Here is a 27,274-nt window from a genome sequence, read left to right as displayed (position 1 = left end):
ATCTCGGGTTTTGACCAAGCGGGGCCAGGGGTTGACTTTTGTTCATTTTTTCAAAAATGATAAAAATTGAGCGTTTTTATTAATGTGTAGCTTCTAAAGCTTATTTTGAATCGTTTGATCGATAATTTGCTAGATTAGTTGATTTGGGGGCTTGTTCAAAAGGCAAGGCCGTGGTTGATTGATTGCTTTGTTCACGGGGTGAGGTAAGTGTTGTGTCTAACCTTGACTAGAGGGAATTAGGATTTGTTGAACCAATTGTTATGTGAATTATGTGGGAAAACGGCGTATATGCGAGGTGACGAGTGTATATGCACCGTCATGGGATTTAGCATGCACAATTGGGCTATTTATTTTCATGTCTTCATTCATTCCTTGTTATTTCTTATTAAATGCTTTAACTATTGCATGTTCTTACTCGACACCCATGTTATACTTATTAACTATTATTTAATTGCTACTTGCCTTAATTTATTCATTTCTCACATGATTTCTGCTTATTTGTTGTTTGTTTCTACTTGCCTTAATTGAACATTCTCATTGCCACATGTTTTACATGCTTTTATTGTCCTTATATTACTCAATGCACTCTATTATGTTGTTTTGTTTATGTGAGCCGTTTAGCTGTTCTGTACTGATGAATTGGTAAAGTTTAAGATTCTGAGGTGTTGGATGTTCTCCGTTTATTCTGTGGTTCTTTAATGTTTCGTACATTTCACCTTCTTTGTATTGATATGTTGTAAATATTGTTGTTGCATCATTTATGTTAATGATTTGAAATTGTTGGGAAAACGGTTGCACGTTGCAATGGTATTTAACGATATTGAAATGATATGAAGGAATAAGGATGGATTCTAATATGAATATATAATGATACAGTGGGATCGGGTTACATGCCGCAACAGATTTGATATGTTGTAATTATTTGAGATTGTAGAATTATCCTCGGTATTGTGATATGAGACTTGAGATTTAGTTATTCTGGGGCTCTCTGGTAGTTGACATTCGGGTCTGTTTATACGAGTTTACTGCTTTATTCCTATTCTTGATTTTCTATTATTATTATTATGTACACGTTATTTGTGAGTAACTTGCCATAGCCTCGTCACTACTTCATCGAGGTTAGGCTCGACACTTACAGAGTACATGTGGTCCGTTGTACTCATGCTACACTTCTACACTTCTTGTGCAGATACGGGCGTTGGTCCCAGCGGCGCGTAGCGAGACTGCTCGGATTCAGCTGCTTTTGGAGACTTGAGGTATAGCCGCACAACGTCAGCAACCTTGGAGTCCCCTTCTTTATCTAGTTTTACTATTTGTTCAGTACCAAACAATTGTACTTTATTTCAGACCATACTTGTAGTATTCTAGATGCTCATGTACTTGTGATTCTAGATTTCTGGGATATGCTTAGATTTCGTAAATTAGTATTTTATCAATCAATTTAAGACTATTACAGTTGGTTACTATTAACGTTTTGATTTAAATTGTTAAAACTGGTTAAGTAATTTAGATAATGTTGGCTTGCCTAGCAAATAAAATATTAGGCACCATCACGATCCTCGAGGGTGGGATTCTAGGTCGTGACAGTGTTAGTAACACAAATAAAGCTCAAAACAAAACAAAATTAATATTAATACTAAAAAATAAAATTAAATTCAATACAAAGAGTGAAAATAGTGTTGGATATTTATTTTTTATAGTTTTGCATTTGGTTTAGATAGTGAATGTATAACTGTTTTTTAATTATTTAATCATGTAATTAATATTTAGTACTGTGATGACACCAATTGCCCACCTTAGGATATTGTGACGGCATCTAGTCTCTAAGACTAGGTAAGCCTAATATTTAATAATAACTTAACAGAAATAATCAACAGAAATACTAAAGCAAGACTGATAAACTCATATAAGCCTCCAAAATAGGATCTCAACAACACTCTTCCCAAAACCAGCGGAACTGAGTCATAAGCTCTACAGAATATTCTAGAATGTCTACTACATCATTGTCTGAATAAGAAATACAATAGAATGAAAGATAAGGGAAGGTGACTCCGAGGCCCGCGTACGCCGATCAAATATACCTTGAAGTCTCTAGATAACAGCTACAATCACACACTAAAGTCCAACACGGACAGACATACTTGGATTTGCACAAAAAGATGTACATAAGCGTAGTATGAGTACACCACAATGGTACCCAGTAAGTATCAAGCCTAACCTTGGTACAGTAGTGATGAGGCCAGGTCAAGACACCTACTAGGACATAATAAACATAATGAAAACATAATAACGAGAAGTAATTGAAGGTAGATAAATAAATTATACGAAACAACTTAATGACATAGACTAACGACAAAATTGTAAGCATAGAGATTACATAAAAATGCAATTAAAGAGAACCACAATGGTCAAATACAGACAAGTTGATCAGACAAGGAAGAATAAAGGTAACAAGAAGCATTCCACCAATAACCCTTTTTAACATGAGATGCACAACAAGAATCACAGCCGAGATACCGCCTCGTATATAACAAGAATCACAACCGAGATGCCGCCTCTTATTCACATTTCTCAATTCCAATCACAATCTTTCCTTATACCACCGCGTGAGCCTTAAATTTAAATAGTTTTGAGAACATTTTTTCCGAAATAGCTACACGCACTTTAGCCCACCTTATGATGCCGTGTGGCTTCAGGTAATTCCCTTACTAGCAAAACGCACATAAAACCATTCTTATGCCTCTACATGCACATTAACCCATATCCTTATACTGCCGCATGCACATCAATATTACAACACAATAACAACTCACACCATAAGTGCCCATATGTCATAGCTTGCCAAAAATGAACAATATCAATGTTTTCACAACAATAGCCCATGGCTCAACCACAATGTATACAAGAATATCAATAATAACAATGAATGTGAATTGCTCAATAAGGAATATATCTCAAAAATTAATAACTTTGCCTCAATGTGATAATGACTTCCACAACTTTAATATCAATAACTCAATAAGAAGATATTTCACAAAATAACAACTTCAATTGCAAGTAGTTCAACAATTAAGGATGTAACAAGGCAATAAGGAAGGCAATAACTTCAACTAGGCATATAAGAGCAAAACAACTAGTAAGAGGTAAAACAAGAATTAAACAAGTAAAATAAGGCATGTAAGGATAGACTAACACATGTAAGAGTAGGCTAACTGTGAGAATTTAAAACATGATAGGACAATTCAATTAAAGGCATGGATATAGTCTAAATAACCTAAATGGGTCAAATACTACTTTTAACCCGTGTACCCACTCGTCACCTTGCGTACACGGATTTCACATAACACAAATAGTATGAACAATCCCAAATCCTAAAGGGTAGTTTCCCCACATAAAGTTAGGCAAGATACTTACCTTAACTAGGCCAACTCAACCCTTGAAAATAGCTTTTCCCATAAAACGTGCCTCCGCACGGCTCAAATCTAACCAAAATTGATTTAATATCATTAACCAATGCAAGAGAAAACAATTACAATAAAATAAAGCTGTGATCTTTACACTTTTCCCAAAAAGTCCATCAAAGTCAATCCCGGGCTCGCAAGGTCAAAACCCGGGTCCAAGGGTAGATTCCGACTACCCATAACCCTACAAGTCCATATATGTGATTAGTTTTTAAATTCGAGTCCAAATCAACTCTCAAAATTCAAATTCAAATTTTTCAAAAACTTAGGCAACATTACATAAATTTTCACTTTGATTCACATGAATTTGATGTTTAATCTAAGATATATTTATGAAATCTATTTGGAAATTGATTAGAATCACTTAACCAATATTTGTACATTAAAATCCCCTCCTCAAATCGCCTCCTACCGAGTCTAGGGTTCCAAAATGAGAGAATATGTTGAAAAATCTCGACTCCCAGCCCTTCTGATAAATTGCAGATGTCGCAATAAGGACATGGGTTTGCAGTTGCAAAGAAAACCTCGCAAAAGCGGCCACTAACAGCGACATCCTAAGAGGAGGTCGCAAATGCGACATTGGCTTCGCATTTGCGAAGCTTGGTCCCATCGCAAATGTAACTATTTTGTCGCAAATGCGAACTACCCATTTTCCTGAGCTACTTCAAAATTGTGAGCCAGGTATCGCAATTCCCCCTGCTAAGCTCGCAATTGCAAACCTGGTGTTCTCAAATGCGACACCAGGGGCATTAACACACCATATCCTATTTTTCAGTCCAAGACATGCTGAAACATGTCTGAAACTCATCCGAGCCCTCGGGGCTCCAAACCAAACGTCGATGCAACTCTAAAAATATCATATGAACTCGTTCACACGATAAAAACATGAAAATTACATTTAGAACTATGAATCAGACACCAAAATGCATAAATTTCAAAGTAAAGTTCAAGAACTTCTAGATTTGCAGCTAAGCGTCTGAATCCTATCAAATCAACTTTGAATGATACCAAATTTTGCAGATAAGTTCTAAATAGCATAACATACCTATTCCAAGTCCCAATAACAAATTACAATCCTGATATCAAAAAGTCAACCTACGGTCAAACTTCTAAACCTCAAATTGCCAAATTTCAGCAAAACAACACAAATCAACCTACGGACTTTTGAATTCGATACGAAGCTATCGGAACCATCAAAACACTATTCTGGGGTCGTTTTCACAAAGGTCAAAGTTTGGTCAATATTTCTAACTTAATCTTCTAAGTTAAGAACCAAAGGTTCTAAATCAACCCAAAATCTTCCTGAAATGAAACCAATCAATCCCGTAAGTCATAAACCATAAATACACATGTGGGAAGCATCAAAAGGGAAAACGAGGCGCAAATACACAAAAAGGACCGGTCGGGTCGTCATATTCTCCTTTCTTAAAATAAACGTGCATAAGTACATACCTGAAGTGATAAAAAGGTGAGGATAATGACTCCACATGTTGTGCTCGGTCTCCCAAGTCGCTTCCTTAACCAGATAACCCCTCCATTGAACCTTCACTAAAGCAATGTTCTTTAATCTTAACTTCCAGACTTGTCTGTCCAAGATAGCCATTGGCTCCTCAATATAAGTCAAATATGTGTCCAATTAGATTGAACTGAAGTCTAAAACATGAGACGATCACCATAATACTTCTGGAACATAGAAACATGGAACACCGGATGAACTACAGATAAGCTAGGTGGCAATGCAATCTTGTAGGCCACCTGACCGACTCTCTCAAGGATCACAAAAGGGATGATACACCAAGGGCTCAAATTGGGATTCTTCCCAAACCTCATCACACTCTTCATGAATGAAACCTGGAGCAAAACTTGCTCTCCAACCATGAATGCAACATCACGAACTCTCCGATCGGCAGAACTCTTTTGTCTAGTTTGGCCTGTACAAAGCCAATCCTGAATCAACTTGACCTTCTCCAACGCATCTCGAACAAAATCCGTGCCCAATAACTTAGCCTCTCTCGGCTCAAACCAACCAACTTGGAGAACGACATCGTCTCCCATATAGGGCCTCATAAGGAGGCATTTGAATACTCGATTGGTAGCAGTTATTGTAGGCAAACTCCACAAGTAGAAGAACTGATCCAAGAACCCTTGAAATTCATAACACAGGCATAAAGCATATCCTCCAATATATGAATGGTGCGCTAGGACTGCCCGTCTGTCTGGGGGTAAAATGTTGTACTCAACTCAACTCGTGTGCCTAACTCGCGCTGAACAGATCCCTAGAAGTGCGATGCAAACTACATGCCCCGGTCAGAGATAATGGATATCGGCACGCCATGAAGTTGAACAATCTCGCAGATATAGATCTGAGCAAAATGCTGTGAAGAATAGGTGATCACCATCGGAATCAAATAAGCTGACTTGGTCAACTTGTCCACAATCACCCATACAACATCAAATTTCTTCTGAGTCCATGGGAGCCCAACAACTAAGTCCACGGTAACACACTCCTACTTCCACTTGAGAATCTCAACTCTCTGAAGCAAACTGCTCGGCCTCTGATGCTCGTAATTCACTTGCTAACAATTTAAGAACCGAGCCATATACTCCACTATATCTTACTTCATTCTCCTCCACTAGTAGTGTTGCCTCAAATCCTGATACATCTTAGTGGCACCCGGATGAATGGAGTACAGTGAACTCTGGGCCTCCTCAAGAATCAACTCACGCAACCCATCCACATTAGGCATACATAACTGGCCCTGCATCCGCAACACCCTGTCATCTCCAATAGAAACCTCCTTGGAATCGCATATTGTACCGTGTCCTTGAGGACAAGCAAATAGGGGTCGTTATACTAACACTCTCTAATGCAATCAAAGACAACAGAGAAATTATGCAAGCAAGAACTCGACTGGGCTTCGAAATATCCAATCTAACAAACTAGTTGTCCAAGGCCTGAACATCCATTGCTAGTGGCCTCTCAGCTACCGGTAGATACGCCAAATTACCTATACTCTCCGCCTTTTGACTCAAGGCATCGGCCACCACGTTGGCCTTCCCAGGATGATACAGAATAGTGATATCATAGTCTTTTAGCAACTCTATACATCTCTGCTGCCGCAAGTTAAGAGCTTTCCATTTGAACAGATATTGGAGACTCTGGTGGTCGGTATAGACGTCACATGGAACACCGTACAAGTAGTGCCGCGAAATCTTCAAGGCATGAACAATAGTTGCCAATTCCAAGTCGTGCACTGGGTAATTATTCTCATGAACCTTTAACTGCCGAGACACGTAGGCAATTATCCTACCATCTTACATCAACACATCGTTGATCCCAAAACATGAGGCATCATAATATACAGTGTAAGACCCCGAACCCATAGCAACACTAACACCGGGGTTGTAGTCAAAGTAGTCTTGAACTTCTGAAAGCTCGCTTCACACTCCTTAGACCATCTGAATGGAGCACCCTTCTGGGTTAATCTAGTCATTGGTGAAGCAATGGATGAGAAACCCTCAACGAAATGGCGATAATACCCTGCTTAACCAAGGAAACACTGAATCTCAGTAGTTGAAGACGGTCTGAGCAAATTCTGAATTGCTTCAATCTTCATCAGATCTACCTTGATCCCCTCACTCGACACCACATGACCCAAAAATGCCACCGAATCAAGCCAAAATTCATACTTTGAGAACTTTGCATGTAACGTCTTCTCTCTCAAGGTGTGGAGCACAATCCTCAGATGCTGCTCATAATCCTCACGACTGCGGGAATACACCAAGATGTCGTCAATAAATACAATGACGAATGAATAATGATATGGTTGGACTACGCTATTCAGCAGGTGCATAAAAGCTGACGGGGTGTTGGTCAGCAGAAATAACAGCAGAAACTCATAGTGACCATACCGAGTCCAGAAGGCAGTCTTCGAAATATCTAGATCCCGAATCTTAAATTGATGATACTCTGACCTCAAATCAATCTTCGAGAACACTCTGGCACCCTGTAGCTGATAAATAAGTCATCAATGCGCGGTTATGGGTACCTAATCACTGTAACCTTGTTCAACTGCTGATAATCAATACACATGCGCATAAAACCATCCTTATTCTTCACAAAAAAGATAGGAGCACCCTAAGGTGACACACTAGGCCGAATGAAACCCTTATCAAGCAACTCCTGCAACTGCTCCTTTAACTCCTTCAACTCTGCTAGGGCCATATGATATGGGGGGGGGGGTAGAAATAGGCTAAGTGTCCAGCAACAAGTCAATACCAAAATTGATATCCTTATCAAGCGGCATGCCTAGAAGATCCGCTAGAAATACATCTTGGAAGTCTCTCACTACCGTAACTGACTCAACGGCAGGAGTATTAGCACTGACATCTCTCACGAAGGCTAGATAAGCAACACACCCCTTCTCAACCATCTGCCGAGCCTTCAGAAATGACACAACCCTGCTTGGAAGATAATCCAACGTACCCCTCCACTCCAATCGCGATAAGCCTCGCATAGCCAATGTCACCATCTTGGCGTGATAATCTAGAATAACATGTTAGGTCCCCAAGATAACATCAAAGTCTACCATATTGAGCAATAATAGATCAACTCTGGTCTTAAAACCACCAATAACAGCTAAACATGACTGATACACACAGTCCATAACAATAGAATCTCCCACAGGCATGGACACATAAACAGGAACTCAAAGAATCACGAGATATATCCAAATAAGGAGCAAAATAAGATAACACATATGAATAAGTGGATCCCGAATCAAATAATACTGATGCATCTCTATGACAAACTGGAACCATAACTGTGATGACTACGTCTGATGCGGCTTCCTCCATCCTACCCAAAAAAGCGTAGAATATGGCTTGGCCTCCCTCTCTAGGGCGACCACTACCCACCTGACCCCCCACCCCTGGCTGGCTATGTAGGTGGAGCGGAAACTGGAGCAGTAACCCTAGCATATGAAATCTATGGACCTGGTTGAATCCGTGGAGCCCGAGTAGTCTGTGGAGGTGCACCTTTCCTGAGTCTGGGGTAGTCTCTCACCATATGATGGGAATCACCACACTCAAACCAAGCTCTCGATGGGCATGGCTGTTGGGACTGGCTCGGGCCTGGTCGGCTGGACTGACCATTGAAGGCACCCCGCGTAGGAGGTGCACTAGAAAGTGGCTGAGCAAAGTGTGCTACCTAAATCTCGGAATAGCCGGAGCACTACTAGAAGCTGGAATTGTTGAATGAACTGGACGGCTTACATAGCCTCTACCATGGTGGGCTATAGTTGTAGCGTGGCTACCACTAAATCCTCCATTATCTCGAGGCCTTTTGGCCTCCCTATCCTCTCTCTCTCATGGCCCCGCATATTATCCAACTTTCGTGCAATCTCTACCACCTGCTGATATAGGGTATCTGTCTCCAACTCTCGATCCATGCTAAATCTAATACCATAGTTGAGCCCCTCGATAAATTGGCGGATGATCTCGTCCAAGTCATACCTCTATTCGGGGTTGTGAAATGGTCGATTGCAATAATAATACCCAACAAGGAGTCGGGATCAAATCCACAGGGAGCTTCGATGGGATTCGTGGTATATATTTGGATAGAGCACGTGAAGTATCTTGGTTGCACTTCCACAAATATGGTTTTGTTTTTACTTCTAAAATTACGCTAAGGATTACAATTCTTAAGATATTAAACTAGAGAACATTGTTTTTGGATGGTTTTCAAATATATAAAAAGTCCTAGGGGTATAACCTTCACCTAGGTGTTTGCCTAACGTGTTGTAAACTTTAAATCTTATTTTGTTGGTCGAGATATATTATAGCAATCATCACTCAAATAACCACTTAATACCTCTCGGTAAGAGAGTAATTTAGCCTAATTTGGCTTTCTCAAGTCCAAATGGGTATTGAATAAAACAGTTGATAAAATGCTCAAGTCGGGTTTTACTATCTCTAGGTTCAAACCTTTAATTGGGACTATCAATCTCTTGATTTTATCCCAAATTCTTGTCAGCCAAGTTATCCTAGACTAAGTCTCTCTTTCTCAAGTAGAGACAAAGTCAAATAGGCATAAACTAATATTTGCAACCATTAATTCTACAACTAAAGGCAAGAACAAGGCTAAATAATAAACACCCAACCATAAAAAAGCCATAAATCAAACACACATTAGGTTCACACACTAGGGTTAGGTCACAACACTAGCTAAAAATCTAGCTACTCATAATGGGTATAGAGGAAAATAGAGAAGAAAAGATGATAAAACTCATATTGCAAGATTAAAAGATAAAAATCCAATGTTAAATCACCAAAGTAAGCTAAAGTTTCTTAAAGGGGTAAAGAAAAATGGCTACAGGACTTTCAATATTTCAAACTTGACCTAATTTCGTGAAAGTAGTCTATTTATACAAAGATGGAAATTTCGGACAAAATTACCCTTTTAAGGGTTCTGCGGCCGCACAATTATATGTGCGGTCCGCACTTCTCTTCAGATCTTGACAGGAGTTGACTCTGCTGCCACACAATTCTGGATTGCGGCCGCATCTCTCATGTCCTGCAATTCGCATAATTCTGGGTACGGCCGTAGTGGGCTCTTCTGCGGACCGCACATTTCCTGAGTGCGGTCGCATAGATTTTTCTGCGGCTGCACAATTATTGTGTGGTTCGCATTTCTTCTTGAGCCTGAAATGAAACTCTCTGAACTTTGGCACTTACGTAGCTTCTGCGGCCACACAATAATTGTGCAGTCCGCACTTTGCACTGGGGCTCTATTGATTTTCCTTCACATTCTATGGCCGCAGATAGAAATCTGCGGTCCGCATTTGAGCTTTTGTGCCTGATTTTTGTCCTTGTTCAGATCACTCCTCCTTGAGTTGGATTTCATCGTGGTGGTTCATTTTCCAACACTCCTGCAGGTAAGAATATTTCATCAAGTTTCGGGAATACAATTAGACACTTTTGGACTAAAACGAAAGCTAAAAGGCGCTAATAAGTAGTCAAAATTCCCACTTATCAACTCCCCCAAACTTAAGCTTTTGCTTGTCCTCAAGCAAATAAGGTAATTCCCACCTCCACAAGATAAGATCTATTCTAGCTAATCTAAGGTGAATCAAACACACATCAATTGGTACCAACAATTACCCATAACACTTATGAATTATCAACAAGGCATGATTTGAAGTTTTAAGCACAAATAGTTCTAATGTGACACTACAACATCAAAAGTTGACTTTACTCATCAAGGAAGTTTGCACTTTCATGTAGGTCATTGTGGATCCCAAACTCTTCCTCCTCTAATCTCCGTTAGCATATCTCACTTATGAATGTAGCACTCACTTCAAGGATTTGTGAAAAGTTCGATCATCTCTCTCAAAAGAATGTCATAAGTACGACTCTAAGTACCATATGCTTGCCCCTCATGTAAATCACCACTAATGTAAGTTCACTCGGCTTGAAATCACATAGGGCTTTTTCGAAATTTAATGAATGCTTTTGGACTAAGGTAGAAAATGTTGGAATCGAACGGGTTCATCTTTCCTTTAGGACTCCATTTTCTCTTTTTTGGCTCATGCTTTGCCGACATTTTAAGTCATTTTCTTTTTCCTTAGGGGAACTAGAGAGACTTAACATCACTCTTTCTTGGTCATGATATTCGTTTTCTCCTTCTTTGTTTTCTCCATGCTTTGCATTTTTGCTTTTCTTTGAATCCCTTCAACTCTTCAACTTATTCACTTTCTTTTTGCATTTTGTTTTTGTTCTTTCTTTATTTTTCTTTGCCTTTCCTTTTCTTCATTTCTTTTCTCTTTTTGTACCTTGATACCACTTTCAAATTTCTCGTCTCTCCCCCAAACTTATTATTTAGCCAATTGTTTCTCAAGAGTGTTAAGGAAAGCTCGGGTGCCAAGAGAGGATTACTATAAAACGGGTAAAGGCTTGTAACACATTTATTAAATGAGAAAGGTTTTAGGCTCAAAAGGGTTGATAGGGATAACAACATTGGTGGGTCATGAAAAATTTCAAAACGGGTCAAGGAGAGCCTACAATCACTTCTCAAGCCAAGCAACACTTAGAATTTTGCCTAGAAACACATTCGGGGCAAGTTCTAGACCATTCGCATGGGTACTTGGACTTGCAACAGAATATCTCACCTCTCACACCACTGGATTGTTCAAGAGGATAGAGTCGAGGGCCCACAACAACTATATTCGAGATTGAAAATCACTAATGGTTCAACTAAACCACTCGATGATTGCTTAAGTAAATGCAAGAGTCAAAAGGTCACTAACTAGAGCTATTTCTTTCCAAGAACTTGTTTTTAATCATAAGCATGTAGTTAAGTGTGTTAGTACCAAGTGAAGTATGCTTGACTCTTCTAGTTTGACTCAATTAGGTCCTCTTATTCATTATTACTATTGTTCTTACCTAAACATCAAAAACGGACTCAATCCCTAAAGAAGATTGTCACGCCATCCATCGTTGGGAAGAGTCACCCGGTTCACACAAAAACCACATTGGGAAAGAACCGTGGCATTAAGAAAACCAAAGGCTTATTGATCACTTAAACATGAAAAGAAACTACTAAATTAAAAAGAAGCTATTAAAGTAAATAAGAAGCTATTAGACTAAATATTGACTACTGAGAAAACAAAATAAAAAGCTATGAAGTAAACTGCTGAAAGCATAAATGAATATACAAACTGATAAAGGGAAAGAGAATATATACATCAATAGAAAGAGAAGAATATGTACATAATGAAAGTAAGAATAAAAAGAGAATGTTATTAGTTATTACAGGCCAATGTCAAATGTCAAATCAAAATAGACTCCACCCTCCCCCCCCTCCTCCCCGTATAAAAATAAGCATTGTCCTTAATGCTTAACAAAATAAAAACAAGAAAGGGAAAGAGTAAAGAGAACTCCTTATGTGGTATCAGTGTCCATAGCAGCATCACCTCCCTCGGGCTCCTCCAACTGGATCTCATCATCCCTTGCTCGGGGAGTAGCTGGGTTGGTGAACATCTGTAGTACCGCCTCAGTAGTGTGGGTAGAGAGGTCTGACTCTTCAGACTGGCCAGCTGGTGCCACTGGTGCTGCTGGTACTGATGGATCTGTCTCCATCAGAAAGTCAAATGGAAGATCTCCAGTGGATGCTATCTTGGTCACCTCTCGTCTCAATTTGTCAACCGATTTCCTCGAAGCCTTAGATTTCCTCATCTTCTTCACCTGCTTCCCAAGCTCCTCAATTGCTCCCCCATGTGCCACCAAGGTGTCCATGATGGTCTTCTGATTCTCCAATATTTTCTTTAAAGTTTCCTCCACTGACGGAGGAATCTGGGGTGCTGAGGTAGAAGTCTGAGCTGCAACAGCACTGGACAGGTCAGACAGCCTTGCAGTAGCTGTTTGCATCCAGTTGTTGAGACTCGCCAATGTCTGTGAGACTTGCAGCGCAGAGAGTGGATAAGTAGAGGAGGAATGCACTGATATTGATGGCCCTGAAGATGGAGGTAGAGGTATGGCAGTTGTATCGGTAGAAGGCCCGGTTGCTGTGGAAGGCATGGCTACTGAATCTGCAACTACCATCGACAACTCATCAGACTAGCCTACGGTAGTAGTCGACTTACCCTTATTCTTCGAGTTCCTTGGGTCCTTTAGAGAGTACCAGGAGAAGGGCTTCTTAGCCCTAACCTTCTTATCAAAGCTCTTGGGCTCCACTCCCGCATCCGTGAGATACTTCATGATAGTGTTGGGATATGAATAGGAGCTTTCACCCTGCCTGACAACCAGAGACATGTTAGCCGACATGAAGGCGCCCACATTATTTGGGTACCCGGCCATGATGGAAGCAACTAGGACTGCCTGAGGGATTGGGAGATTGTTTTTATTCTGGCTTGGGTCTATGCGACTGCACACAAATGTTTGCCACCCTTCTACTTCAAAGTTTAGGGTGTTCCATTGAATGGAAACCCCTACTGTGATCCATGGTGGTGGTGGTCCTGGAGCCGCTAGTATCTAAGCTAGCCAAGGGCGAGCTACATCACCCATTGCAAACTTCTCTAAATACTGCACCGACTCCATATCCTCGAGCCCCAAATAAGTGTTCAGGGTAATCTGATCAAATCGTACTTTCAAGTTCCTCACCTTAGTCACCTTAGTCCCCTTCTTTATGTGCGCCACATTGGCATAGCACTCCCGGACTAAGTGCTCCTTGGCATCCAATATGCTTTTCGTGAACCATTTTCACCCTTTTCTTTCCTAAAATTTTCTTAACACATTTGGGTTATATCTATCCAGATCTTTCAACACAAACTACCGCTCAATAGTGAGCGGTCTCTGCGGCCACTACTCTCGAAACCTGCTGAATGCAGTTAGGCTCACAAACCTATCTTCCCAAACTTCCTTCTTCTTTAACCTCTCTAGGCTTGCAACTCTGGTATCACCCCCCAAACCGTCTTCCAGAATATCATCATCATTATCAACTGTAACTGGTGTGGCGGGGGCATGAGTAGATGAGGGTTTTGAAGCCTTATTATTCCCTTCTGACCCCTTAGAAGTACTCTCAGAAGAGGTAGGCTCATCTCTCAATCGATATCTATCCTGGGGCAGCTGTGGCTGTGATATCATAGCAGGCTACCTTTGCACTGAGTAGCCCTCCGATGCTTCCCTAGATGGAGCATATGAACTTGATTCGGAGGGCTCCGGCTGTCTACCTCGGCCTATTGTTGCCTTTTTACTGATCACTTTTTGGAGGGCGAGGGGTAAGGTGATTTTGCCTCTACCTCTGGAAGGTTCACCCCTCCCCTTTGATGTATCACCATGACTACGTGATCTAACCATATTCTCCACAACATAGCAATAAGAGTCATTCCTAGCTAAGTGCATCTAGGCATAAAATTTGTAGAACAAAACATGTTGCAGTTTGGGGAAGTGCGGACCGCACATTTTTGAGTGCGGCCGCAGATGGGGTTGTGCGGACCGCACAATTTGAAAGTGATGATTATGTGGTCCGCACAATTTTAAGTGTGGCCGCACATCAGAAGTGCGGTCCGCACAATTTTGGATGTGGTCGCATATTGAAACTTCAAAAATAACAACTCTCCGAAGACAAAGAATTGCTTGATCTACGTCCGCACACACTTTTCTACGGTCGCGGTTGCATTTTTGCGGACTGCACAATTTCAAGTGCGGTCCGCACAATCATTCTACACCAAATGCCCTAGCCTACTAATCTGCGGACCGCACAATTCAAAAATTTATCGGGCAGATTCTTAGGGTTTCTAATTCACGCACAATTTAGACATGGTAGTAGCAATTTAGACATGATATACAGTTTACCCACCCACCCCAAATAGAAAATAGGAAGTTACCCACACAAAGTTAAGCTCACACGATGATGAATTTGACATTTGGCTTAAAAGTAACTAAACTAATTATGAACAAAATTAAGAAAATTGAAAAGTTTAAAGATGAATTGAGCATACTAGTGATTTAGTGATGCTAAGGAAGAATCAAAGATGATGAAATGAGTGTTAGATACGTGAATCAGTTGAGTGCACTGTGTTTGCCTTTGTGTTAATTTTTCAGAGTTCGTAAAGTCTCTACAGTAGTGAGAAGGCTACTATTTATACTTGACCGGTTAGGGCAGGACTCAAGAGCTGAGTGCGGCCGCACAATTTTGTGTGCAGTCCACACTCCTTTACCTGTTACACATTACACTTTTGATGATCTGCGGTCTGCACATTTTTGAGTGCGGCCGCAGATTTTTGTGCGGACCGCACATTTCCTTGTGCAGCCGCACTTTGGCCATTTCTCTGACATGCATAACTTCAGAGAGTTTGCAATTTCTGATCTCCAGTTGTGCGGCCGCAACAAGAATTGTGCGGCCGCAGATCCCCTTCTGCTGTGGCCTTTAAAATTGTGCGGTCCGCACGTTTTTTCACACTTTGCCACTTTTCCTGAGCACAGTTCCTGTAAAGCACACTCATTCCTGCAACACTCTTCAAAATTAGTTAGCACAAAACAAGACCTATCTAAAGAAGAAGAAAAAGGAAAAGAAAAAGAAACATGGGTTGCCTCCAAAGAAGCGCCTGATTTAACGTCACGACACGTCGCAGATTACAATCAATCACTTGAAATGAATCACTGCCACTACGTGGCCATCACCAACCTTTCCCAGATAGTGCTTCACCCGGTGACCATCGACTCTAAACACTTCATCATTTTTATACTTCAAGTACAATGCACCAAAGGGTGTCACACTCACAACTTCAAACGGGCCACTCTATTTAGACTTCAACTTTCCCGGAAATATCCGTAACCGAGAATTGAACAATAACACAAGATCACCTTCTTTAACTCCTTGTTCCGAATGTACTTGTCATGGAGATGCTTCATCTTCTCCTTGTATAAGGATGAACTTGTATATGCATGGTGCTGGAATTCATCTAGCTCATTCAATTGTGCCACCCTTAAGTTAGAGGCGACATCCCACTCAAGATTTAGCTTTTTCAAACCCCACATAGCCTTGTGCTCAAGTTCCACCGGACGGTGACAAGCTTTCCCAAACACTAACTGGTATGGAGACATCTCAATCGGTCTTTTGTAAGCCGTCCTATAAAATCATAAAGCATCATAAAGTTTCTTTGACCAATCCGTACGGTTGGCATTCACTATTTTTGACAAAATACTCTTGATCTCTCGATTGGAGACTTCCACTTGTCCGCTTGCTTGAGGGTGATAGGGGGTCGTGACTTTGTGAGTGACACCATACCTTCTAAGCAAGGTATCAAAAGCTTTTTTGCAAAAATGCGACCCCTCATTATTTATAATGGCCCGCGGAGTAACAAACCTTGTGAAGATGTTCTTTTTCTCAAATGCCACCACACTTATAGCTTCGTTGTTGGGTAGAGCAATGGCCTCAACCCATTTTGACACATAATCCGTAGCTACCAAAATGTACGTGTTCGCACAAGAGCTTACAAACGGTCCCTTGAAATCAATACCCCACACATCAAAAATATCAATTTCCAAGATGATGGTGAGGGGCATCTCATTTTTCTTTGAAATCCCACCGGCCCTTTGACATTCATCACAATGCTTGACTAGATCACTTGCGTCCTTGTAGAGAGTAGGCCAATAGAATCCACAACTCAACACTTTGGCCGCCGTTCTTGATTCCCCATGGTGACCACCATAGGGTGAAGAATGACAAGCCTTAAGGATTTCAACTTGTTCCTCCTCCGGCACATAATAATAGTGTAGGCAATCCTGTTTGAGCTTCTTCCTTTGGTTTGAAGAGAACTCTTCCGGTACAATACCACTCACAAGATAATTTGCTAAATCTGTGAACCATGGCATCTCGGTCATTGAAATGTCTAGAAGTTACTCGTCGGGGAAGGAGTCATTGATTTCAAGGCCGTCATGTGGCCTCCCCTCCTCCTCCAAGCCAGACAAGTCGTCTGCCACTTGGTTTTCACTACCTTTGCGGTCTTGGATGTCTAGATATAACTCTTGCAATAAAAGCACCCATCTTACTAACCGAGCCTTTGAATATTTCTTGCTCATAAGGTACCGAAGTGCCGCATGATCCGTGTGGACAATCACCTTTGTACCCATCAAGTACGGGCAAAACTTCTCACTAGCAAAAACAATAGCAAGGAGCTCTTTTTTGGTTATAGTGTAATTAACTTGGGCATCATTCATGGTCTTACTAGCATAGTAGACCAGATAAAAGATCTTATTGACACGTTGCCCAAAAATTGCTCGGACCGCCACATCACTAGCGGCACACATGAGCTCAAAAGGCAAGCTCCAATTCGGGGCAGTGATAATATGAGTAGTTGTCAATTTGAACTTGAGCAATTCAAATTCCTTCATGCAATCCTCATTGAAATGGAATTTGACATCTTTCTCCTAAAGCATATACAAGGGGTTCACCACTTTGGAAAATTCCTTGAGGAAACGCCGGTAAAACCCCGCATGACCCAAGAAAATCCTCACTTCCTTCACGGATGTTGGAGGTGAAAGTTTAGAAATCACCTCTATTTTCGCCCTGTCAACCTCAATGCCATTCTTTGAAATTTTGTGGTCAAGGACAATGCCTTCCTCAACCATGAAATGATATTTCTCCCAATTCAATACCAAGTTCGTCTCTTCACGTCTTGCCAAGACCTTATCCAAATTTTTCAAGAAATCATCAAAAGAATTCTCGACCACCGAAAAGTCATCCATGAAGACTTCAAGAAAATCCTCCACCATGTCCATGAAGATAGCCATCATACACCTTTGAAAAGTCACCGGTGCATTGCATAACCCAAATGGCATCCGCGAAAATGCGAAAGTAACATAAGGACATGTGAAAGTAGTCTTCTCTTGATCCCCGGAGTAATAAGAATTTGATTGTAGCCTGAATACCCATCAAGGAAACAATAGAAAGCACGACCGGCCAACCTATCAAGCATTTGATCTAGGAAGGGAAGTGGGAAATGATCCTTCCTTGTGACTTTGTTGAGCTTACGATAGTCCATACACACTCTCCACTCGGTTACCGTTCTTGTAGGAATCAACTCATTCTTGTCATTGGTAACCACCATCTTGCCCCCTTTCTTTGGGACACATTGCACCGGAGAGGTCCATAAATTGTCGGAAATGGGGTAAACAACCCCTGCATCTAACCACTTGATGATCTCCTTTTTGACCACCTCTTGCATTACTTCATTAAACTCCTTTGATGTTCAATGGAGGGTTTTGATTGATCCAAATTAACCTTGCGCATGCAAAATGCGGGTCTTATTCCCCAAATATCCGCCAATGTCCATCTAATAGCTTTCTTCCTCTTTTGTAGCACCGCCAATATGGAGTCTACCTGCATGTTAGTCAAACAAGAGGAAAGAATAACCGGTAAAGTAGAACAAGGGCCAAGGAATTCATACCTGAGATGCGGAGGCAATGGCTTTAACTCCAAAGTGGGAGGCTCCTTGATTGAGGGCTTTGTTGGAGGAGTCTTCTGATTTTCAAGATCCAAGGACAATTTGGGGGATTCATAAGTGTACGACCCCATTCATTGCAATGGGTTCACGCATTCCACATAGCCATCCATCTCGTCATCATCAAGGTTAAGCAAAATGGCCTCCGAAGTATCATCAACATTCATCATGGCACTAGTATCATCAATAATCACATCGGTCACCAAGTCCACAAACAAACACACTTCATTGCTATTCGGTTGCCTCATAGATTTGCACACATAGAAAACCACCTTTACATCACCCACCCGGAAAGTGAATTCACCGGCTTCCATATCAACAAGAGACTTCCCCGTAGCAAGGAAAGGTCTACCCAGAATAATCGGCACCTCATAGTCCACTTCACAATCAAGAATCACAAAATCCACCAGGAGAATGAATTTATCAACATGAACCAACACATCATCAATTATACCCAACGGTCTCTTCATGGTACGATCTGCCGTTTGTAATCTCATAGATGTAGGTCTTGGTTGCTCAATTCCCGAAGTCTTGAAAACTGAATAGGGCATCAAATTGATACTTTCCCCAAGATCACAAAGAGCTTTAGCAAAGTCGACACTTCCAATGGTACAAGGGATTGTGAAAGCGCCGGGATCTTCCAATTTAGGAGCCATTGAGTGCACAATTGCACTCACTTGATGAGTCATCTTTATAGTTTCACAATTCATCGACCGCTTCTTTGTCACCAAGTCCTTCATGAACTTTGCATAACCGGGTATTTTATCTAAAGCCTCAACCAATGGTACATTAATAGATAGACTCTTCATCATGTCAATGAACTTTTTGAATTGATTCTCGCCATTTTGCTTGGCAAGCCTTTGAAGGTATGAAGGAGGAGGCCTTGGCATTGGTGCCTTAGCCTTTGGCACTATCGGTTCTGGTATGTCAAGAATGTGCTCCCTAGACTGGTTCACTTCCTCTTGAGTCTCCTCCACGTTGTCATCAATATCAACTCTTACTTCATCATTTGCTTGCACCACATTGTTCGGGATCTCATCTTCTTGTACCACTTGCTCATCATCCATAATTTTCCTTTGACTTGAGGTGGGTGCATCTCCACCTTTTCGACTCCTTGTATTCACGGCCATGGCATGTTCCGTGTTGTTCCCACCCTTTGGGTTTACCACCGTGTCACTTGGTAGTGCCCCCTTAGGACGAGTGTTTAAAGTTTGCAAAATTTACCCCAATTGAACTTCCAAATTGGGAATTGAAGTGTTGTGAGAGGCTAGTTGAGCATCGGAGTCGGAATTCTTCTCCATCATTTGTTTGAACATGTTCTCAATTCGTCCCATCTCATTATTTGAAGAGCTTGGACCATAGGAAGGATAAGGAGGCGGGTTGCTTGGTTGTTAATACACCGGGGCCTTTGAAAGCCCGACCCCTGATTTCCTTGGTTATTTTTCCATCTCCCTTGGTTGTTGCCTCCTCAATATCCCTGACTATTGCCACTCCAATTGCCTTGGTTATTTTGACCATTCCAATTTCCTTGATTGTTTCGATTGTTCCAATTCCCTTGATTACCATGAGGTCGCCATTGTTGATGATTCAGGCCTTGAGAGTTGTTTCTTTGCCCTTCGAAGTCGTTCACATATCGTACTTCCTCCTCTTGTTCATTGTAAGATTCATCTTGATCAAACCCACTATCTTCTTGCACATAATGTTCCACACGGTTTTGCACTTGAGGACCCTTTTGCCTTCTCTTTTTTACCATTATATTAACTCCCTCCAATGCATTGACTTGCTTAGGACCTTGCACTTGTTGAAGTTGAGCCTTGGCCAATTGATTCATTGTGGTGGTCAACTCGGCAATTGCTTGCCGATGATCATGCAATTCTTTATGTAGGTAAATCACGTTTGGATCACCTTGAGGAACATTTGCTCTACTTTTCCATGCCGATGAAGTATCATCCATTTAATCTAAGATCTCCCAAGCTTCCGTAAATGGTGTTGTCATGAAATTTGCACCGGCAAATTGGTTGACCACGCATTGATTGGTAGTATTGATCCCCCTGTAGAAAGTTTGTTGAATCATAGCCTCTGTCATATCATTGTTTGGGCACTCTTTCACCATAGTTTGGTACCTCTCCCATATTTCATGCAACGGATCATTGGGTTCTTGTCTCTAAGAGTAGCCATATGCCCGGGAGAAAGGAACTTGGAAATAAATTTTTCCGCCAATTCATCTCATGTATGGATGAAATGGTTTGGCAACCTTTCTAACCAATCCAAGGCCTTTCCCCGTAGAGAGAAAGGAAATAGCCTCAACCTTAAAGCATCCTCAGAGACGTTTGTCTGTTTACTCCCCTAGCAAGTGTCTACAAATCCCTTCACGTGTTTGTACGCATTTTGATTCGGAGCCCCGTTGACGAATCCTTGTTGCTCTAGCAATGTGAGCATAACATTTGTGATTTGAAGTTGCCCGCCCTAATGCAGGGCGGGACTGTGGCACTAGCATACCCTTCATTCGGCAACACCCGGTGTGGAGCCGCTCTTGGTGGAGGTGGGGGTGGAACGGGAATGTTGTCTTGAGGCGGTCGGCTTCGTCTATTTGCTTGAGGTTCAGGAGGAACCTCTTCAACTTGTTCATCTTCCATGCCCACATCCCCCAAAGGCATATTTCCGAGAGGATTATTGTTGTTGAGAGCCATTTTTTCACCTATAATTGTTTCACCAAAGAGATTAGTAACACAGAAGGAAAAGAAAATAATTCATACACAAAACCAAATATATAGCTAAATCTGTTTTTATGCTCCCCCGCAATGGTGACAAAAATTGATTTCGTCCAAGTCACACCTCTATTCGAGGTTGTGAAACGGTCGATTGCAATAACACTACCCAACAAGGAGTCGGGATCGAATCCACAGGGAGCTTAGATGGGATTAGTGGTAAATATTTGGATAAAGCATGTGAACTATCTTGGTTGCACTTCCACAAATATGGTTTTGTTTTTACTTCTAAAATTACATTAAGGATTACAATTCTAAAGATATAAAACTATAGAATATTATTTTTGGATGGTTTTCAAATATATAAAAAGTCCTAGGTGTATTACCTTCACCTAGGTGTTTGCCTAACGGGTTGTAAACTTTAAAGTTTGTTTTGTTGGTCGGGGTGTATTATAGAAATCAACACTCAAATACCCACTCGATACCTCTCGGTAAGAGAGTGATTTTGCCTAATTTGACTTTCTCAAGTCCAAATGGGTTGAATAAAATAGTTGATAAAATGCTCAAGTCGGGTTTTACTATCTCTAGGTTCAATCCTTTAATTGAGACTATCAATCTCTTGATTTTAACCCAAATTCTTGTTAGCCAAGTTTTCCAAGACTGAGTCTCTCTTTCTCAAGTAGAGAACAAGTGAAATAGGCATAAACTAATGTTTGCAACCATTAATTCTACAATTAAAGGCAAGAACAAGGGTAAATAATAAACACCCAACCATAAATAAGCCATAAATCAAACACCCATTAGGTTCACACACTAGGGTTGGGTCACAACCCTAGCTAAAAATCTAGCTACTCATAATGGGTATAGAGGAAAATAAAGAAGAAAAGTTGATAAAACTCATATTGCAAGATTAAAATATAAAAATCCAATGTTAAATCACCAAAGTAAGCTAAAGTTGATTAAAGTGGTAAAGAAAAATGGCTACAGGACTTTCAATATTTCAAACTTGACCTAATTTCATGAAAGTAGTCTATTTATATAAAGCTGGAATTTTCAGACAAAACTTCCCTTTCAGTGGTTCTACGGACGCATAATTATATGTGCGGTCCGCGCTTCTCTTTAGATCTTGACAAGAGTTGACTCTACGGCTGCCCAATTCTGGATAGTGGCCGCATCTCTCATGTTCTGCGGTCTGCACAGTTCTAAGTGCGGCCGCACTGGGTTCTTCTGCGGACCGCACATTTCCTGAGTGCGGTCGTATAGCTTTTTCTGCGGTCGCACAATTATTATGCGGTTCACATTTCTTCTTGAGCCTGAAATGAAACTCTCAGAACTTTGGCTCTTACGTAGCTTTTGCGGCCACACAATAATTGTGCGGTCCGCACTTTGCACTGGTGCTCATTTGATTTTCCTTCACATTCTGCGGCCGCAGATAGAAATCTGCGGTCCGCATTTGAGCTTTTGTGACTGATTTTTGTCCTTGTTCAGATCACTCCTTCTTGAGTTGGATTTCACCATAGTGGCTCATTTTCCAATATTCTTGAAGGTAAGCATGTTTCATCAGTTTTCGGGAACACAATTAGACACTTTGGACTAAAACGAAAGCTAAAAGGCGCTAATAAGTAGTCAAAATTCTAACTTATCAGCGGACTCGCTCCCTGACGGTAGAAACCAAGGCAGGTGGATGTCTAGAAACTCTCTAAATCTGACAGCATACTGTGACGCTGTCTTACTACCCTGGCGCAGCTACTCAAACTCTGTGCGCCATGTATCCTGAAGGGTCTGGGAAACAAACACTCTCAAGAACATCTCTAAAAACTGAGTCCATGTAAATGAAGCCGCATTGGCTGGGCTACCCTCCTCAAAAACCCGCCACCACTAGTATGCTGCTCCTGATAGCTGGAATATAGTGAAAACAAGTCCGCTCGTCTCCATAATACCCATGGTGTAGAGAATGCAGTGGCACTTCTCTAGAAAGCCCTATGCATCCTCTGAAGCTAAGCCACTATAAGTAGGAAGATGATACTTCTTAAACCTCCCAAGTCTAAGTTGTACCTCCTAAGAAGTCACTGCCCTAACCTCAGGCTGAACCAGAACAACCGACAGTGCTGGCATAACCTCTGGGACCTGAACAACATGTACCCACTACTATGGAGTACGGGTCGCGGGAGTCTGAGATCCTCCCCCCTCCTGAGATGTGGCTGGTGCAAATGGAATCGACCCTACCAGAGCTTAGGGTACCAAACATGCTCAAGAACTGTGCGAGGGTCTCCTGAAGTGCAAGGGTGGGAACAGGCGCCTCGGGTGCTTGCCCCCAACCAGAGCTACTGGTGGTTCCTCAGTCGCAGCTCGGGCAAGTGCTCTAGCTAGACCACGAGCCCCTCATCGGCCTCTGCCCCAACCTCTTGCAGCTCTAGCTGGGGACTTGGGTGTCTGATCGTCAAATCCAGCAGTGTGTGTCCTTACCATCTGTGAGAGAATAGAAAGTCAAAATTTTGATTTTGAAGCCAATCAATTCGCATGATGAGGAATCAAAGAAGTGGAGTTTTCCCAACAGTTTTGTAGCCTCTCGAAGATAATACAGACGTCTCCATACCTATCCGCAAGACTCTACTAAACCTTCTTATGACTCATAACACTTATGAACCTAGAGGTTTGATACCAATTTGTCACGACCCCAATTGCCCACCATAAAATGTCGTGATGGCACCTAGTCTCTAAGACTAGGTAAGCCTAACATTTAATAATAACTTAATAGAAATATTCAACAGAAATACTGAAGCAAGACTGATAAACTCATATAAACTTCCTAAATAGGATCTCAACAACACTCTTCCCAAAATCGATGGAACTGAGTCATAAGCTCTACAGAATATTCTAGAATGTCTACTACATCACTGTCTGAATAAGAAATATAACAGAATGAAAAGATAAGGGACGATGACTCCAAGGCCTGCGGACGCCGAGCATGTATGCGTTGAAATCTCCGAATAACAGCTACAATCACACACTAACGTCCAGCATGGGCAGACGCACATGGATCTACACAAAGAAATGTGTAAAAGCATAGTATGAGTACACCAAAATAGTACCCAGTAAGTATCATGCCTAACCCTAGTAGAGTAGTGACGAGACCAAGTCAATACACCTACTAGGACATAATAAACAGAATGAAAATATAATAACGAGAAGTAATGAAAGGCGGAGAAATAAATGATACGAAACAAGTTAATGACATAGACTACCGACAAAATTGTAAACATAGAGATAACATTAAGGAAGAAGTTAAAGAGAACCACAATGGTCAAATATGGACAAAACTTATAATACAAGGAAGAATAAAAGTAACAAGAAGCATTCCACCAATAACTCTTTTCAACATGAGATGCACAATAAAAATCAAAACCGAGGTACCGCCTCGTATACAACAAGAATCACAACTAAGGTACCGCCTCGTATTCACATTTCTCAATTTCAATCACAATCTTTCCTTATACCACTGCGTGAGCCTTACATTTAAATATTTTTGAATTTTTTTTCCCGAAATAGCTACACGCACTTTAGCCAACCTTATGACGCTGACTTCAAGTAATTCCCTTACTAGAAACATACACATAAATTCCACCTTATGACTCTACATGCATAATAACCCTTATCCTTATACCGCCGCATGCGCATCAATATCACAACACAATAGTTGCACCACAAGTGCCTATATGCCATAGCTTGCCAGAAATCAACTGTAATGACTCAGTCGGTCGTTTTGAGTTTATTAGCCCCGATCCCCTATTTACTACTTTCTTATATCTGTTCCTGCTTATGTGTCTTGCCGGGAGGTCTTGTTTTTGGTTTCAGAGTGTTTTGGGACACTTAGTCCATAAAATGGAAGCTTAAGTCTCACGATTTTGACCGTAGTTGGAATTGTGTGAAGACGACTCCGGAATGAAGTTTTGTCAGTTTTGTTAGCTCTGTTGGGTGATCTTGGACTCAGGAGCGTGTCCGGACTATGAATTTGAGGTCCATAGCTAATTTACGCTTGAAATGGTGAAAGCCAAATATTTGGGAATTTTGATCGGGGAGTTGACTTTTTGATATCGGGGTCGGATTGGCATTCCGGATTGGAGTAGGTCTGTGGTGTCATTTATGACTTGTGTGTAAAATTTGGGGTCAATCAGACGTGATTTGATAGGTTTTGACGTCGTTTGTAGAATTTGGAAATTTCAAAGTTCATTAGACTTGAATCCATGTGTAATTCATGTTTTGGGTGTTGTTCGCAGTGATTAGAGGATTTGACTAAGTTCATAATGGGTTATAAGACTTGTTGGTATGTTTGGTTGAGGTGCCGGGGATCTCGGGTCGATTTCGGGTGGTTAACGGATCAAAGTTTTATGTTGAAGGATAGCTGAAGTGTTGTTCCTGCTGGTGTAATCGCACCTGCAAGTGGGGAAACACAGGTGCGGACACATAGAAGCATAGAGGAGGCCGCATATGCGAGCAACACCAGGAAGAGAAGGGGGAGCAGGTGCGAGAAAGGATGCGCATCTGCGAGTCCGCAGATGCGAGGATGGGCCGCAGATGCGAAAAAGGAAAAGTTTGGCATTACCGCAGAAGTGGACGAAGGGCCGCAAGAGCGACTCCGCAGGTGCGAGACCGGGAGCGCAGGTGCGAGCCCAATGTTTTTAGTGGGTTCCGCAGGTGCGGATGTTTTTGCGCAGGTGCGAAAATAGGGCCACATGTGCGAAAAGTTAGGGCAGACGGTTTAAAAAGCAAGGGTTCGCGATTATAGTCTTATTACACCATTTGAGACTCGGGCTTAGGCGATTTTGGAGAAGGTTTTCGAGGGGATTATTGAGGTAAGCTTCTTGAACTCGTTTTTTTATCAAAAATCTTGATTTCCCCACCTAATTAGCGAGATTTTGAAGTGAAATTTGGGAGTTTAGGGCTTGAGAATTGGAGAGTAGATTTTGGGGATTTGGAGGACCAAATGATGTTGGATTTTGATGAATTTAGTATGGTTAGACTCGTGAGTGAATGGGCTTTCGGGTTTTGTGACTTTTATCTGATTTCGAGATGTGGGCCTGGGGGTCGGGTTTGAGCCGATTTCGGATTTTGGCATATAATTTCGTATTTTTCTTGTGGAATTGATTCTTTTAGCCTATATTAATTATATCGTACTGCTTGTGACTAGATTCGGAGCATTTGGAGATTGATTCGAGGGGCAAAGGCATTGCGGAGTAGGATTTTGTGCGGCTTGAGGTAAGTAACAGTTTTAAATCTGGTCCTGAGGGTATGAAACTCCGGATTATTGGATTATGTGAGTATTTTGGAGGTGACACACATGCTAGGTGATGGGCATGTGGGCGTGCACCGTAGAAATTGGGACTTGGTCCATTCCGTAAAACTATAAAGTTAAATAACTTGTTGCTAGCTATATGCTCTCCCTGTGTTATAGAAATTTGGTTGCAAATCATGTTAGAAATCATGCTTAGGCTATGTGATGGTACTGTTGGGGCCAGCAGAGGTCGCGTACTTGATGAATTACTTACTGATTGCTTTCTTGTACTCAGTCATGGTTTTACTTGCATATCATATCTCAGCCTATTCTTGATTCTTGTTGATACGCTATGTTATCTTTGTTTGGGCCGATCTTTGTGATTTTCGAGAGCCCGAGAAATTCGAGAGGTTGATGACTGAGTGAGGCCGAGGGCCTGTCTGTGAGGTATTGATACTATATCACATGAGTTGTTCATGCAACACGTGAGTTGTCCGTGCGGTTCCACATATTGATTCTTTGGTACGTGAGTTGTCCGTGCGGTTCCACATATTGATACTATAGCACGTGAGTTGTCCGTGCGGATATAGCGCTTGGGCTGAAAAGAGCCCCTCCGGAGTCTACACACCCCCAGTGAGCGCAGCTACCTATTGAGTGTGAGTACTGAGGGCTGAGAGCAGAGTGATTAAGTTGTTGTGACGAGTTGAGTGGCTGTTGCCCTGAGAGGCTATACTTTCTTTTTCATTTATTGATGCATTTAGTTGCTATATGTCATTGTCATGAAATTTCTGAAAGAATCTATATCCGGATTTACCTGCACTGTAACTGTAT

General features: G+C 41.5%; 1 protein-coding gene across 1 annotated transcript; it reads right to left on the bottom strand.

Moving 5' to 3' along the window:
* Nucleotides 1-15,414: 15,414 nt before the first annotated feature.
* LOC138909543 (uncharacterized) lies at nucleotides 15,415-16,526 on the bottom strand. Its single transcript, XM_070200748.1, has 3 exons — nucleotides 16,327-16,526; nucleotides 15,853-16,089; nucleotides 15,415-15,433 (listed from the first exon to the last, which is right to left on the bottom strand). Exons 1-3 carry the CDS (start codon nucleotides 16,524-16,526, stop codon nucleotides 15,415-15,417), a joined length of 456 nt encoding a protein of 151 aa, XP_070056849.1.
* Between the last annotated feature and the right edge of the window lie 10,748 nt (nucleotides 16,527-27,274).

Source organism: Nicotiana tomentosiformis, chromosome 4 (assembly GCF_000390325.3).
Source record: "Nicotiana tomentosiformis chromosome 4, ASM39032v3, whole genome shotgun sequence".
Taxonomy (NCBI): Eukaryota; Viridiplantae; Streptophyta; class Magnoliopsida; order Solanales; family Solanaceae; genus Nicotiana; species Nicotiana tomentosiformis.
Note: the sequence above shows the minus strand (reverse complement) of the source record. Positions and strands in the feature narration are given on the sequence as shown.